This window comes from Nipponia nippon, unplaced genomic scaffold, assembly GCF_047370975.1.
Source record: "Nipponia nippon isolate SJK-2023a ecotype South Korea unplaced genomic scaffold, ASM4737097v1 scaffold_5, whole genome shotgun sequence".
Taxonomy (NCBI): domain Eukaryota; kingdom Metazoa; phylum Chordata; class Aves; order Pelecaniformes; family Threskiornithidae; genus Nipponia; species Nipponia nippon.
In genome coordinates, this window is record NW_028262369.1 from 95,087,725 (window position 1) to 95,102,741 (window position 15,017).

Below are 15,017 nucleotides of genomic sequence, written 5' to 3' on the forward strand. Positions count from 1 at the left end.
GTGCAACGAGGGGAACCATTCGGAATTAAGAAATTTTCCACCAGTGCTTTAGTTGTTCTATAGATAAATGCAGGATTTCTGGTTCACGAAACAACTAAATGCGTAACGCACAGACGTGAACATGGAAGAACAGCGGGGCTTGACCCGGTACTACTGCAGGAAGTTTATAAAAAAAAACAAACCAAAATGTGATTTATAATTATATGCTTACAGTGTATAAACATAACCGCCTTAAGAAGCTATTGCACACACACTTTTATGCAACTCACTCATTCAGTGCTCAACTTGCAACATTTTTTTACTACAGATGTTTTTGTGATTCTTTAAATAAAATAAAACCAGCCTAGACAGCAATATCATGCTAATACTTTGACAAAGAGACATGTCTCAACTACTATCAGCATGAAAGAGTAAAAAGAAAGCAAAAAAGACCAAAAAAAAAGAGGAACCAAACATTTTTAAGTAGCCAGAATGCTTTTTGATTATCTGTTTGCATTCTGCACCAAAACCCAGTCACACACAAGCAGAACTAATATATAAGTTGGGGCTAATCAGTTAAAATGTATGCTAGATATCTGATTAACAGAACAACATATGTCAGACAATTAATAAAAATGCCAATAAAACCAGTAAATAACTGCTGAAATGCAAAACGTATTCTGAGAAAATTTTCCACCCAGTGTTTCCATCACGACATAAATTGGTATCGCTCTATGAAGAATCACACTGTGAAATATCATAATCAATTCGGGTCTTTCCTACAGGCCAGCACCTACATCTACACTAAAATAGACACTATTACTCTCGTACATGGCACTGAAAAAGGCGACTAGCTGAATAAGAATTGTTTGTAGCTAGCAGATAACAAACTGAGGAAAAACAGTCTCTCTCTTTCTGTTCCACCCCTCCTCACAGATTCAAAGGGTTGGATAAAATTCTCACATCCCTGACAGGTAAGATTAGCTAATGACAAGCTTTGGATTCATCTGGTAAATCCAGCAAAGAATATACCGGCAAACGTATAGAAAAAAGCCTGCTGTTGGCAAATTTGAAAGCTTCAAGTTCTTTCAGATCAGAACTTGCAGAAAATCAATTTATATGTGAATTTTTATTTTTCTTTTAAAACAACTCTGCAGTCAGATCAAGTCAAGCTTACCATCTGCTGCAGACAGAAATACAGCTATATTCAAGAATTACATTATAAAACTTCTTTGTAAACTTTACATGCAAGCTGTTCTTGTCAGAATTAAAGTCATTGTGATAATGCATCTTAATATTCCATCAGGCTTTAAATAAAGAGTGACAAAAGTCCACATATGGATGACAAGCTGTTCTACAGTAAATATTTTTGTATTTATTGAGAAGGGGCTTATGGCAGTTTAGGACATATTCCACCAGGCATTTCAGTCTAAACTATTTACAGGCTAATAAAACCAAGATAAAAACCCTGTTCTAAAATCCTCCCCAAAATATAGTTTTTAAATTAACTTGATTCTATTCCTATTTAGTTATGCTTTTACTTCATCACTTGCTTGAAAACTTTTCCCAGCTGGTGGCTGTTATACAATGGAAGATTTTTAGTACTCTGTATTTTAAGCAAGGCTTTATTCCCAAGTGACACTGAATGTGCCTATGTAAGAGAAAAAGCAAATACAATGTAATTTTACCATTGCAGCTGACCCTCTAAAGCAGGGTAAAAATTCTTCCACTTTTTAATGTAATTAAATTTGTTAAACCATTTCCAATATTCCTGCAATTGAGAGGACACAGTATAAAAAACCTCAAAAGTTCCTTTTCCACATACTCTAGTCAGAAACACAATTTACAGAAAAACAGAGGCAAAAGAAAATCTTAGGACAAGTAGGGATAAAATTGTTTTTTAATTTTCCATTCCATTTTGAGAAGTTACAAGGCACATGTTACAATTAACATAGTTAACTACTTGCTACAAGTTCATTACATGTTAGTGTTTTATTATAGCAACTATGCAAGCAACTCAATACAGCAATGAAAAAATAGTCTTTAAAACACCTGAATGAAACAGATATACTATAGGCAGTCACAGAAAAGCACACATCATATAGAATAAATCCTAATGCAGATAAATCGTCTTACCCTGATGTTGGATCAACAGCTATGGCCTTAGGGTTATTAAGATCCAGTTCGATGAGGGTAATGCACACTGATCCGTTCTGGTTGCAAACAAAGATCCTGTCACTGACATGATCCACAAAGTAAAAATTCCCAGTGATCCAGTCGATTGCTATTTGCTGTACATCTGCCAAAAAAAAAGAAAGGAAAAAAAGCTCAGAAGTGCAACTGTAATACAAATAACTGAACTGCTAGCTGCTTCACCAAGCAGATGCTCTGCTCAGTTAAAGAGCTCAAGCTGGTTTTACATGTATTATAGGGTATATAATAAGGAATCCAGTTCTCAAAACACAAATATTTGTTGGAGAGAATTTTTCCTTTTTAAGTACAAAAGTCTGACTGCAGCTTCAAGGGCATGAAAGATACACATTTGTTTCTAGTTCTCTTAAATATTTTAAATTTCGTCGTTGTGAGTTTTTTTATGGTATATTCAGAAGCAACATCACTGAATGATGGTGCCTCTGTGAAACAGGGGTCTGAAACGCTGATGGTAGCAGATCGCAGTGGGAAGGCAGCTTCTGAAGCCACTCGAGTTCTGAAGTTAGTGTTCTAGGATGTCTGTTGCACCGTGGGGATGCTATACTGATAAAGCTTCTAAAAGTTTATTAGTTATGTTTAAAGGTGACTGAAACCAGATAACAAATACTTCAGAGAAATTCAAAAAAACCTATGTGTAGATATGCATGTCTAAAACCCCTGTATGTAATAGCAGATATGCGTGTGCATGCATTCATTTTCATTTAAATTACTTTTTTTTTTTTGTAGTTCTGAGAAATCTGGATGCTGCCAGATTTCTGATTCAACTGCCTCAATCAGCAGCAGCAAAGTACCCGTCCCCGTGGTACGTATAGAGAGAAGTTCCTTAACGATGCCGGGAGCTGTCCTTCTCGGGACACGGGGGTGGCTTCACAGCTACCTCACGCAAGTGTTTTAAAACAGTCAGTTCTTTCTCTTGTGGGATCCTGGAACCGCTTTTTGTAAATGTCTTCTAAATCCTGCATTTTTCTTATAAGTCAATCAACCTGTCCATACATAGTCTTACTGTTACGGTGAGCAAAAGTATAAAAAAGCACAAAGAACATAATTTTAACTAAGATTTCTTTATTTCCTATTCTCATTGACAGTACTGTATTAATAACACTCTGTAAGATTGAATTAGTTATTCTTAAATTAATAAGTCTGTAACAATACTTCCAGTTAAGTATTTTCAATGTTAAATATTAATGACTTTTTATTTTAAAAATGTATATTCATTATATGATGATGGTTTCAAAATACTGCTAACGTAAGTTGCAATTCTTTCATGATGACAAAAGCCAGATGTAATAAAATATCATTTCACTCATTTCACATAGTAGCTTTTTTTTTTTTGTTACTTTCATTTTTCCCTGTTCTTATCATCCTTCACAAGTTGAATTTTTAGGGCTTTTTCCCCACTCCAGCAAGAACTTGTTGCTACCATCACATACATGCTGCATTGGAGAATATAAAGTAAACTTGATTCAGAAAGAAATTGTAGTCATTAAGTTTTTGACAATAACTGAGAGCTTACGAGTCATGCATTTGCTAAATACTTAAAATAGACATGGAGACTCATGTGTTGTCCTTCAAAGTGCAGGTAACATAAACAAGATATACTCAATAAAACATCAGGAATAGCTTCCAGCTGTATTCCATCTCAGCCATCCCATTACACAGTTCAATGCTGTCTCTTCTGTCTCAGATTTCTCCCCTTCTGCTATTCATTTTCCTTTTAATTCAAAGTGAATATTACGTCTCTTCCCTTCTGATAGCTCCTATTACAAAGATACGCTGAGCCAGAATAAAGAAATGCTCCATTTAGTGCAGTATCCAACCTCCAGAGGAGACCAATGTCAGGTGCACCATGAGGCATATGCAAGCACTAATATATTTTAGACAATGGGGAGCAAAAGGATTTTTTTTCCTTGTCCAAACAAAATATAGGACATGCTTTTAAAAATATCAGAAAAATTCTGTCCCTCTGGAAATCAGCAATAGTTTAAGCATTTTTAATGTGTCTGCTGTCCTTTTTCAGAAGTTGGATTAATGGAATTAAAGGTTTATGGCTCACCGATTCAATGAGACTTTTGAAAATCGAACATAGGCTTCCATGTAATAGAAGCAATTCTGAAAACAACATTTATAAAGAATGAAAGTTACAAAAGAGATTCCATTTAAAATATTTGTAGAAATAAAACTAGTAATTAAATTCCTGCAATGAGAGCTCTGGAAGATTGCTATACATTGGGAAGGGGATGAAAAGGAACAAGCTTAAGTAACAGCCCACTGGAGAAGGGTACTGTTTTCTTCTTAACGTATGGGAAAAGTACCTATTTTTATATAAATGTGATATATACCTGGAAGGCATGTCACACACAGATTGTTAGGTCTGTTAACATAACAATAATCACATTTATAAAATCTTGGCTGTATTTTTTCTTAGTTATTCATTAACACATCACAAGAAATGGCATGAAACAGGTTTTTTTATATGGAAAACAAGGATAATTAATAGAAGGTCATATTAGGGATAACCATTTGCATCAACTAGTTAAAACTGAGGTTGCTCAGCAATCCAGGAAAATGAGACATCCAGAAGCAATTTCACACCATAACCTTTGTGTCAAAGGCTTCAAAAAAAATTGGTAGCTCTTAACACCAATTTACCTGCTCTCCCTTCCCCAGCAGGCTGTCTTTGGGAAGGGCACGGAGGTACCAGCAGCACAGGCTATTTGAGAGACTTAGGCTCATGACAACTGCATTCCTTATAAAGCTGTTCATTACAAAGCATGCTATGCTTAAAGACTTAATCACAGATTTTCCAGAAAAAGAGGCAGATTAATTCACATTTTTCTTCACAAGTCTACTGCATGAAATGGAGGAAAGACCTCCCGCTATGCAAAGAACACTTCTCTCAAAAATAGACCTTCTGGGGCAGTACCTCACTGTAACCTAGTAATTAACCCGGACATGCAACGCACAGTAGCATTTGCATTTAACAGTTATAAACACCTTGTGTATTGTAGATACCATTGATCTGGTTTGGGTTTTGTCTTTTTTGTACCATGCTCTTTGCAGTGAATTGGACACGATTTCTCACAAGAGAAGTTTATAAAGAATTGTCCAAGTCCACTCCCCCATAAAATTATGAAAAACTCACTTAGCTAGCAAGTAAGTTTTTATGAATCAAACTTTTAATCTCTATGGTTTTGCTAGCAGCTATGCATTAAGCTGCTTTGAATGGCTCTCCAGTTATCACACATGTTGAATACACTGTATTCAAGATAGACAACCCTCTCTATTTTAAGGGAAAAACTTAGCTTCTACTGCCTTATATATTTAAAATTTTCCTTGCTCTGAACATGACTGCAATGAGGACTGCCTAAAGGAACTTGGAAATCTACTCAAGACTGAAGGTGCAATAATTTCATTGACAGTTACTATGGGAAATTAGAACCATGAGTCATTCTTTCTCTTTGGGCATGGTTTTGGACCTTTTTTTTTTAATATATATATATTCAGTATTGATTTCTTGCTTGCATTTTCCCAAAATTAATGTATACCTTTGAAAACGCTTAAAAATAATGTTTCTTTTTGTCACAAATTTTTTTTCTTTTGTAGCAGTTGATCTTAAGTGAAGAATTATGTTGAATTACCCAAGAAGCTTAAAAAAAAAGGTACTAATTTTTCTTCCATAACCCATATACATCTCTTCTGAATGAATATAACATCCAGATTTCCACACGGAAAGTATCCTGGCTTGCTTGGGGAATATGAGAGAAGGGGAAGTGGTTTAAAAGGTGGTGGTTGTATCTTCAATAAAAGAGCACGGGTGTGCAGGTACCCTGGCTCCCCACGATTGCAGCCTCGAAACCACGGTTGCGGGGGGGGAAGCGTTTGCTACTCCTACCACACCAAAACATCAAGCGTTTATTTTTTAGAAATCTTTCCACTTTGCAGAAAGCAGCTGAGCGTTGTCACAGGTAGTCAGGTCTACTAAGAGTCACTTGTTTAATTTATTTTGTTATACAAGCAGGGTAGTTCTGAGGATTGTGCAACAGTTGTTTGGATGGCTGGCCATATGCTAGGGGAATAAACACTTCAGAGAAGCAAGAGAGGATCGCTGTAATAAAACTTTCAGGAGCTTAACATTTCTGTAATGAGCATCCCAACACATGGAAGATGTCAATGTAGTCCCTAACAGTAGTGCAATATAGGAGTGCAAGGGTGGTACTGCTCCAGCGCCTTGTACCAGGAAGAGTCACCTTCTGGTCCCTCTTTCCCCAAAGGCCAGGACAACAAATCTGCAGAGCTCCTAGGCATGTTCACACCTGCTTACTCTACAACCTGTTATGTCAGTACCTGTTTGCCTCCAGGGCTCACCTTCATAAACCAGCCTGGAGTAAAGAAGAGTTTGCTTCACTGTAATTTGACTAAGCAAGCATCTCCTGCTTGCTGCTGAGTCAAAAGCGGTGAGACAGAAACAAAGGTAAAAAAAGAGATTAATCTGAAAGCCAAAACCATGAAAAATGAGATAACATAAAAAATAACTAAAACCAGGACAACATATTTGAGACATTTTTCCCTATGTTTTCTCAATCTTCAGGGTGTATTTTTTCCACATATAAGCATTTTACTTCTCCACGACTAGAAAGCTGCTTTAATTTTTTGACTGAAAGCTGAGATTTTAGCAGGTGAGGCTTTGTGAATTGTGTAAGGTAGGTAAATGATAAAAGTGCCAGTCATGGACAGACCTGTTTAGTTTATTTTATTATTTAGAAAAAAAGAGATAAAATTGCACATTTTCAAAGGAACCAACAAATTTTCTTCCAAAGAAGAAGAGCAAGCGGCTTGAGGATAGGCTTTTTGTCTCCGCCTGAGTAAAAAGACAAGTTTTGAATAACAGGACAAACAGTAGCAAGCCCTTCTTTTTCTAAAATAGCCAGTAGTGGTGAGACCAGGTAAATAGTAGTTAAAACATGCTTAAATGACAGGCTGTGAAATCTTGCAAAAGCACTGCTTTTGTTGTGCCTCTCTTCTGAGAATAATGTTCCTAATTAGCAGCCCAGGCAACCTTATACTGACATTGTGGCTTGGGAAAGTTTAGGTGGCGAAGATTTTTGTGCCCCTTCTACTGACAGCAATTTGCCGTAATTATGTCTGCAATGCCATTTACAAAATGTGATTTTTATTAAAAAGTCATCAGTCAATAAGTTAGACACGTGGGTGTCTAAACTTCTAACAGCCATGTCCTGAGTGATTATTTGTTAAAATATGTGTTTAATATATGTTTATTTATGTTAAAATATTTGTTAATATATGTTTAAAGATGAAAAATCAAATGAAAAATATCCATCTATCTCTTCCAAATGACTCATCCTCAAATATCTCATTCCTTTGAATTAAAATCAGCCTTGTTAAAATATGTGTTTAATATATGTTTATTTAAGTTAAAGTATTTGTTAATATATGTTTAAAGATGAAAAATCAAATGAAAAATATCCATCTATCTCTTCCAAATGACTCATCCTCAAATATCTCATTCCTTTGAATTAAAATCAGCCTTCTCGATACTGTTTGTAAAGAGTATAATGCAAAATCTAAACCATACTAAATTTAAATAAGCACTTTAAAGCATCCAGACTTCAAATTCCTCAAAAGAAAAGAAAGCTTTTTCTCATGTTTGCTGAGTAACATAATTTAAATTTCAATAAATTGGGTTACTGTTGAAAACACAGTTGGTATTCTTCCAAACCTACAGGATATTAGAAGATGCTGCTTTAAAAACCTATAAATGTGAACATTTAGGCAACAGCAGTTTCCCCAAGCTGAAGAGTTTTCAAAAATATCAGCTTAATCTAAATATTATGAATACCTAATGAAAGCATCCCAATAGCTCATGAAGACACCTAGTCTCTCAGAGATGTAGTCTATCCAGTCACTCAGAGATTCAAGCATTCGGCTCCCAACTAGGTACAGACACGTTTAGGCACTTAGTCTGTATGGGAATTTCTCTTTCTGTTTAAAATCTGATTTTATCCTTCTATTGGATGCAGCCTACTTATCAAGAAGAGAAGATCCAATGCCTGAAACTTCACATGATTTAGGAGTTTCTAAAATTAGCAGTTCCATACCTTTCAAAGGACTCCATGAAGACCGTGACACAGTCTGGCCTACGATCCCTGTCAGTCCTCACATTTATGAATTAATATGTGATAACTGATGATAAGATACGGTCATACAAGCCAGTTTTGGGGCCTCTAAAGCAATCCAGCAGATAGCTATTTATGTTTTCTTCTCTGCTCAAAGTACAATCTTAGCCCACCTAGTGGCCCTGTTCTACCTACATTTTGCCTTGCAATAGTCCTGTTGTACAATTCTACTTCTACAGAAGCTAGACATTTTCAGGTTTTTTATGGCTTAGTTCCTTAGGCCGCTATGAGGCATGTTACTACAGATGGAAGTCAGGCAACGGCGTGTTATTAAGACAGACATGCTGTATTACATTGGCTGAGGTTGCACATAGAGTAGATACTGAGAGAGAAATATAGGTTTGACGATAAACTTCTTCCATTGGTAACCCAGGGATCTACAGAACAATAAGAACAAAAAATCACATCTTCCTCTTTTAACAAATCCCTCTGTTTGCAGAGCATTCACAGGAAATGTGATGATGGCAGACCCCAGGTATGCTTGGGTCTGTGCCTTTGCCAGGAATTTTAAAGCAGGGTAGCAAAATCTGCTCCTAAATTTTTTAGCATATTTCTTTTTTACTTGTGCTATAGAATGATTCTACAACACAATGCATCAAGTTTCTGGAATGAGTAAAATGAGTGAAATTTTCCGTTACTGGGTCTTGTGTCATAAAGTTGGCTGTGATGCCAACAGATTAAACGAGCAAGGAAAAAGTGTGAAACAATGAAATAAGGGCCTTATGAATGGCCCTATCTTTTAATCCTGAGTATTATGATTTTTATAAGGAGTCGATTTTCTGACATCAATCTCATGTCAGAAACGAGTAAGAATAGTCAAAAACCAAAACGTTTCTAATTTCTGCATTACTGAGTTTCAAACACATTGCCCAGTGATTGTAAACTTGTAATGGGGTCCCAGTAGCCTGCGTACATGCTGAACAATAAAGACAGATTTATAGAGGTACATAGCTATAACAGTCTCTTTTTTTTTTAACTGCACATTCAAAAGCTTCTTATAAATCTGCTGAGACTGTAAATCAAACCCAGTTATTTACTTCAAAGCAGTTAAGTCATCCACTGTTAAAATTAAAGCATAATTCAGCCGCAATAGGCATCCCATCAAGCATGTGGACTAAGAGAACTGCTGCGGGGAAAACGATGTGGCTACATTAGGCTCTATCACTTGCCTCGTTTAACCACCTTCCATCAACGGCAAAAGTCCACAACCTTCCACCTTCCGAGGACTGCCTGCCGCACGTATTATGAACTTCATAAACCATCGTCACACAAAAATAAGGTCACTTAAACATTTTCCCATAAAGACGCTAAGCAGTAGATCATTACAATTTTAAAGATACGTCAATAAAATATGGAGTTACTTTTGCAATACAAAGTATTTAAAGAAAATGACTTTCAGAGAAAGTTTGAATAGTTTAATACAAGAGGCAGGCAACGGTGCTCTAAGGAAGGCTTTTGGGGGGATAATGAAGAAGTAAATTATCTTCGTCAGCTCTTAAAGAAAGGCTTAGGAAACAAAGGAAACTCATATTGCACATTTTTTGTAGAATGTAACATTTGCCAGACAGCCCTGGTTCAGAGGATCTAGAGCATGCTGTAGTTTCTTGCAGGTAAAATGCAGGTCATAATTTTGTAGGATAATTTAATTTTGAGCCCACTATAGTTGCTATAAGCAATATATGGTCTAGACAATATGAATATGCAGCACATGGCATGACCTAGTGCTATAAATCAATCTGTTTCTTTTCCCCAAAGGGCATTATTACATTCAGTTTTAATCAGAAGGTAATACTGACCATAGAGTATTTCATTCTGATATATATATATATTCATATTGGGCACAAATGTCTTCATCTTCATCTCACAGATTATTAGGGGAAAAGGAACATACATTACACTTTCCAAAAAATTTTTTTGCTAAAATAAATTTTATTACAGAACTTGTTTATAATATAATTAAAATCTGCATAAGGAGTCCAATTTAAATCCAGCTTGAGAATTACAACTTAGAGAATACTGGAAAATTTAAAAATATCTTCAATTATAAAAAATATAACCTGCACAGTTAGCAAATATATACCTCATTGTTCCACATAATATCTCTCAAACAAAACCATACCATGTACTTTACTAGATGAGATAGTCTCTTTTTTTTAGGGTTGCTAAGGAAAGAAAAAGAAATTGCTTCTTATATTAAAGGACATTAAGCTGTTTTCTTCATCTTTTTCCCTCCCTCTAGCAGAGGAATCACTGGCACCATCACATGTCACCATCATGCTCGTACTTCCACAAAACACTCAGAACCCCTGCACAGCACCTACTAATGTCACTCGCCTCCTATTATAGTTGGAGCAAAACAAACAAATAAAACCCTTCATGTCTATGAATGCTGACTGCCAACTGACTACAACAAATGCATACTCATGTAATCATTACCTCATCCTCCCTTTCCTCCTACCTGTCCTTTTCTTTTTTTCATCCATTTATTACAGCTTTTCAATATCAAAACAGTAACTGTGGGAAAATAACAGAAGATTGGCGAGGATGACTGTAAATGTGCTCAAGAGACTTTCAGCTGGGGTGGCGAAAAACACACCTATCATACTAATTTTTGTTTGGCCTTGTGTGTTGGACAAGTAGAACATCTGTGTTTAGGTAACATAGGCCTGTGATAGACTTAGAGGCACCCTACCGAACATGCTTGATGTTCCTGTCCTGCTGTGGGAAACATCAAAGCACAGTGGTAAACCACACCTGAGCGAATCCCTGAAATCCAGGCAGAAAACGGCGGGTTCGGTGATCCTCTAGCAAGGACCGAGCTCCGCGGTGCCTGTGCTCCCACCTGTGTGCCTCTGCCTGGGTGCCGCTTCGAGGATTCCCCTGGTTTGCGAGGTAATGAAAATAAATTTACTCTTTCATTCGTGGTTTTGTGGTCGTTCCTGCGTCCTGCCTGTGTTGGCTCACACAGGAACCTTTGAGGAGAAGACCGTTATTTATTATATGCGACCTGACCAACAAAGCAGACAACTGCCCAGACTTAAAATACAGACATTGTTGGTGCACTTAAAAAAAAAAGTTATTTTTTCTTGCTAACTTATTTCCAGTAATGCAAGAAATAAAAATAAAACATGGGTTTAAAGTTATGCATTATTTATTTTTCTATCCATTTTCTACCAGGCATCAGGACACAGCTTTTTTTTTGTTTATTTATTTCTATCATCATCACTATAGTGGTGGGACCCAAGCATTGGTCTACCTGAGCATTATCTTAAAATGGAATGACACCATAGATTCCATTTAAAAGTCTCATAAACCACTCAAACAGCTGTTGCTTCCAGTAATATGGCTCAAACTCAATGCTCTTATATTTGCAGAACTTGAACTTTGCTTTCAGAAAGCTTCCAGCCCTTTCCAAAACTAGCCACTTTAGAAAGATATGAGGCCATAATCCCACCTCTTCTCAACTACAGAAGTCTTGTGTACTTTGTGCTAACTCTTTCTACCTCGTGTATCCCCTATCATTTTAGCATTTCAGATTTTAAACCTCATAGCATCCCTATGCCATATGGAAATACTGTTATTCTCATTTTACATTTAGAGGGGAAAAGACAAGATTACTTGCTAAATGTCATCCTCTAAGTCTCGGGAAAAACAGTGGTCTCCTGACTACCATCATATTGCCTTTCTTCCTCAATCACTCCTCCTTTCATGTAAACAGTAAAAAGAATCTGTCCCAACACTTGCAAAGAAATACAGAGGAGAGACATGAATATGCATTGCATCCCTCCTCCAGGTCTCCTCTGCAATGTATGCTCTCGTCTTCCACGTAGTAATGTTTTTTGCCTACCCTAATGTTAAATTACTTGTGCGGTGAGTGATCCCACAGGCAGCAAGATACACGGTGTTACAGCTCTCGGTGTTAGAGAGAGTGGAGCAGGAGCACGGCACCGGCTGCTGCCCAGGATCTGCCTTCTCCTTGCCCAGCATCCTTCCAGCTAGCAGTTGGCTCTGCCTTGAACGAGGCTCTCTAGACAATCTGACAGCTCATGCAGAAACGTATTTCAGTTCTTTTCAGAGCAGCTATACTCAAATATTTTTTTGCTCAATATTTTATGAAAGAATAGTTGTCCAAGCATACATTTGCAAAAGGAAAAACCCCAAAAACTCAAACTGTGACCAATTATTTTGGAAGATACAGAACATGGATTACAGTGCATTCACAGACTGTTATAAAATATGTTTTTCCACTGCTTCATCTTACTTGAGTTGCCTTTTCCCAATGGGTTCGTTTCTGAAGTGAATGCAGAAGTTATGACTATTTAAAACAAAGCTGAATTTTGCAACCAGTTCAACAGACTCAGTGACTAACCAATATATGCTCCAGAGAGTCTTAAAATGAAAATACATATTTTCAGTATATTATAACTAGAAGAGAAACAGCACTGATCTTTTTAAACACATTATACTTATCTCTTTATATATAAATACAAAAATACTCCCCCATATTAAAAAATGGAATCATATACTTAAGGAAAGTAGCAACATGCAACATGCAAGCATGTCCAAAAATGCCAAAAAGAGCGAGAGTCTCTGGAAATGCAAATTGTGGTAAGTATCCCCACACACCTCGGAATCAGCTCATTATTTTTGCTTATATAGTGTGACAGAGATGTTATGCAATTACACATGCAAAGACTACCCAAACTTTATCATCAGCTCGAGAACTGTCATGGTGAATGCCTAACCCAACACATCAAACCACAGCTGTTCTGTGACATCTTGATAAAATGCAGGGCTTCAGGTTTGCACAAACAGACCAACCCCTTTGCATATTCTGTCCTTCTCTTCTCATTTAATTACTTACAATGATTAAAATGCTTTTTTCCAGAACAAGGAAATTTATATAGCTTAAGCCTGGCTTTAGCAAAAGTGATTTACTCTGCTTAAAAGATTTGTTGCATGTAATTTTTTAATTTCAGAATAAATGCTTCACTAAAATCACCATTCAAAATTGTAAAGCCAACCCAAGATTTTATTTTATTCAACCTAACTGACAAATAGTGAGAAGGATAGGATTTGTTCTTCCATTTTATTTATTTCATAAAACTGACATGATCCATAAGGGTTTCGGCATTTCAGGTTCTACTCCAAAGCTGAAGTCAAAAGAAAGTTTTAAATCAAATTTCTTTCATGCTAAGTAGAAATCCACAATGTAAATTTTGCGGATTGAGAAGACAAGAATATTTCTATGAACTGGAGGTAATACTTTTTGAGCTAGCCATTGCTTCTGCCATTCAAAGAAGTTAAAAACTGAAAAAAGAAATCATATATTAAACCCCCAAATCAGATGGTGGTTGTAATTTGCCATGTCCACCACAGTGCAAATAATAATCACAGTTTTATCAACTTTTGCAAAGATGTAATTCCTCTTTCTGTAGGAGCTCCTGATAAAGTACTAAGTAAGGAGCAAGCTGTTTCCGCCATTCCAACCCATACAAACTCTTTGGTGTGTCTCCGGCATAGGCTCCAGTACAGCACAGAAACTCCTCGGCTGCAGCGAGGACTGAAAGCAGGCTAGCCCACAGCCTAAAGTGATACAGCTTATGTAATTTCTTAAAAAGCAGTAACAAAGATGCTGCAACTGTTTTTTATTTTATCAGATGCATAGCTTCTGATTTCAGCTTTACTTGGATTAATGCAATTTCTTATTCATTTATGAAAAGCATGGTTTTTATTTACCCTTTTCCCTGTAGCAATACAAAGCATCAGATCAAAACATGAGCTGCAAAACACAATTAGTAGAGGCCACCAGCTAGATCGCAACTCATACTACTTGTGTTTTTATTCTAATACCCTTTTCACTGCATCAGATATGTAAGCAGATTTTTTTTCTTCCTGCTGCTTCCCCAAAACCACACAGCAGGCAGAGTTTTTGTATCACTCTGCACCTGATATAGAAGGGCAAAGTCATAGCACATGTGATTAAGTCCCTGACCAACAGGGGTTGTGCCAATTCACTATCGGTCACTTCACTGATGTCCTGTAGGCGCAGTTCTGTACATAGCGGACACAGCACAGTGCATTCCTAAAAATTCTCAGTTTTTTTGCTGAAAACATACTGTTTCCTTATGGTTTTAGCTATTGGATAAATCTCTGTCTGGGATGGACTTTGGTCTGTAATTGCTTAAGTGCTTCACAACTGGTGCCATATTTTAGTATCAAAATATGATACCAGTTATGATGTTGGATGTAAACAAACAGTATTTTGGGTTTATAGTTTTTCTTATGTCCCCTTCTTTCCTATAAAGACAAAAGTACTTTTGAAGAAGCCACAGACTTTTCTTTTTTAATTTTATTGCAATGTTGGTGCAACTTGTGTTCTATGATCTGTGTCTCAGACAAAAGTCTTTAGGAGGCAGAACGACTAATTTTAATGACATAATCCGAAGTAAATTACGTAAAAAGAAAGGTTTCTTGACTTCTTCAATTTACTCTAGTGGGTTTTTTTGGTTGAAGTCTGAATGAAATATTTGCATTAATAAAGTAACATCTGGAAGTAAGTGGCAAATTTGCTGTCTATCAGTCTAATTGAAACAAACTTGATTAGCATTGTATGTGACATGAATTTACAAA

General features: G+C 36.5%; 1 protein-coding gene across 1 annotated transcript in view; it reads right to left on the bottom strand.

Annotated features, from left to right (window-relative positions):
• LRP1B (LDL receptor related protein 1B) overlaps nucleotides 1–15,017 on the bottom strand; it is a 756,289-nt gene that overhangs the window by 344,362 nt on the left and 396,910 nt on the right. The window contains exon 7 of the mRNA XM_087732714.1: nucleotides 2,116–2,278. Within this exon, the coding sequence (XP_087588840.1) occupies nucleotides 2,116–2,278 (163 nt within the window). The remainder of the gene's footprint in view (nucleotides 1–2,115; nucleotides 2,279–15,017) is intronic.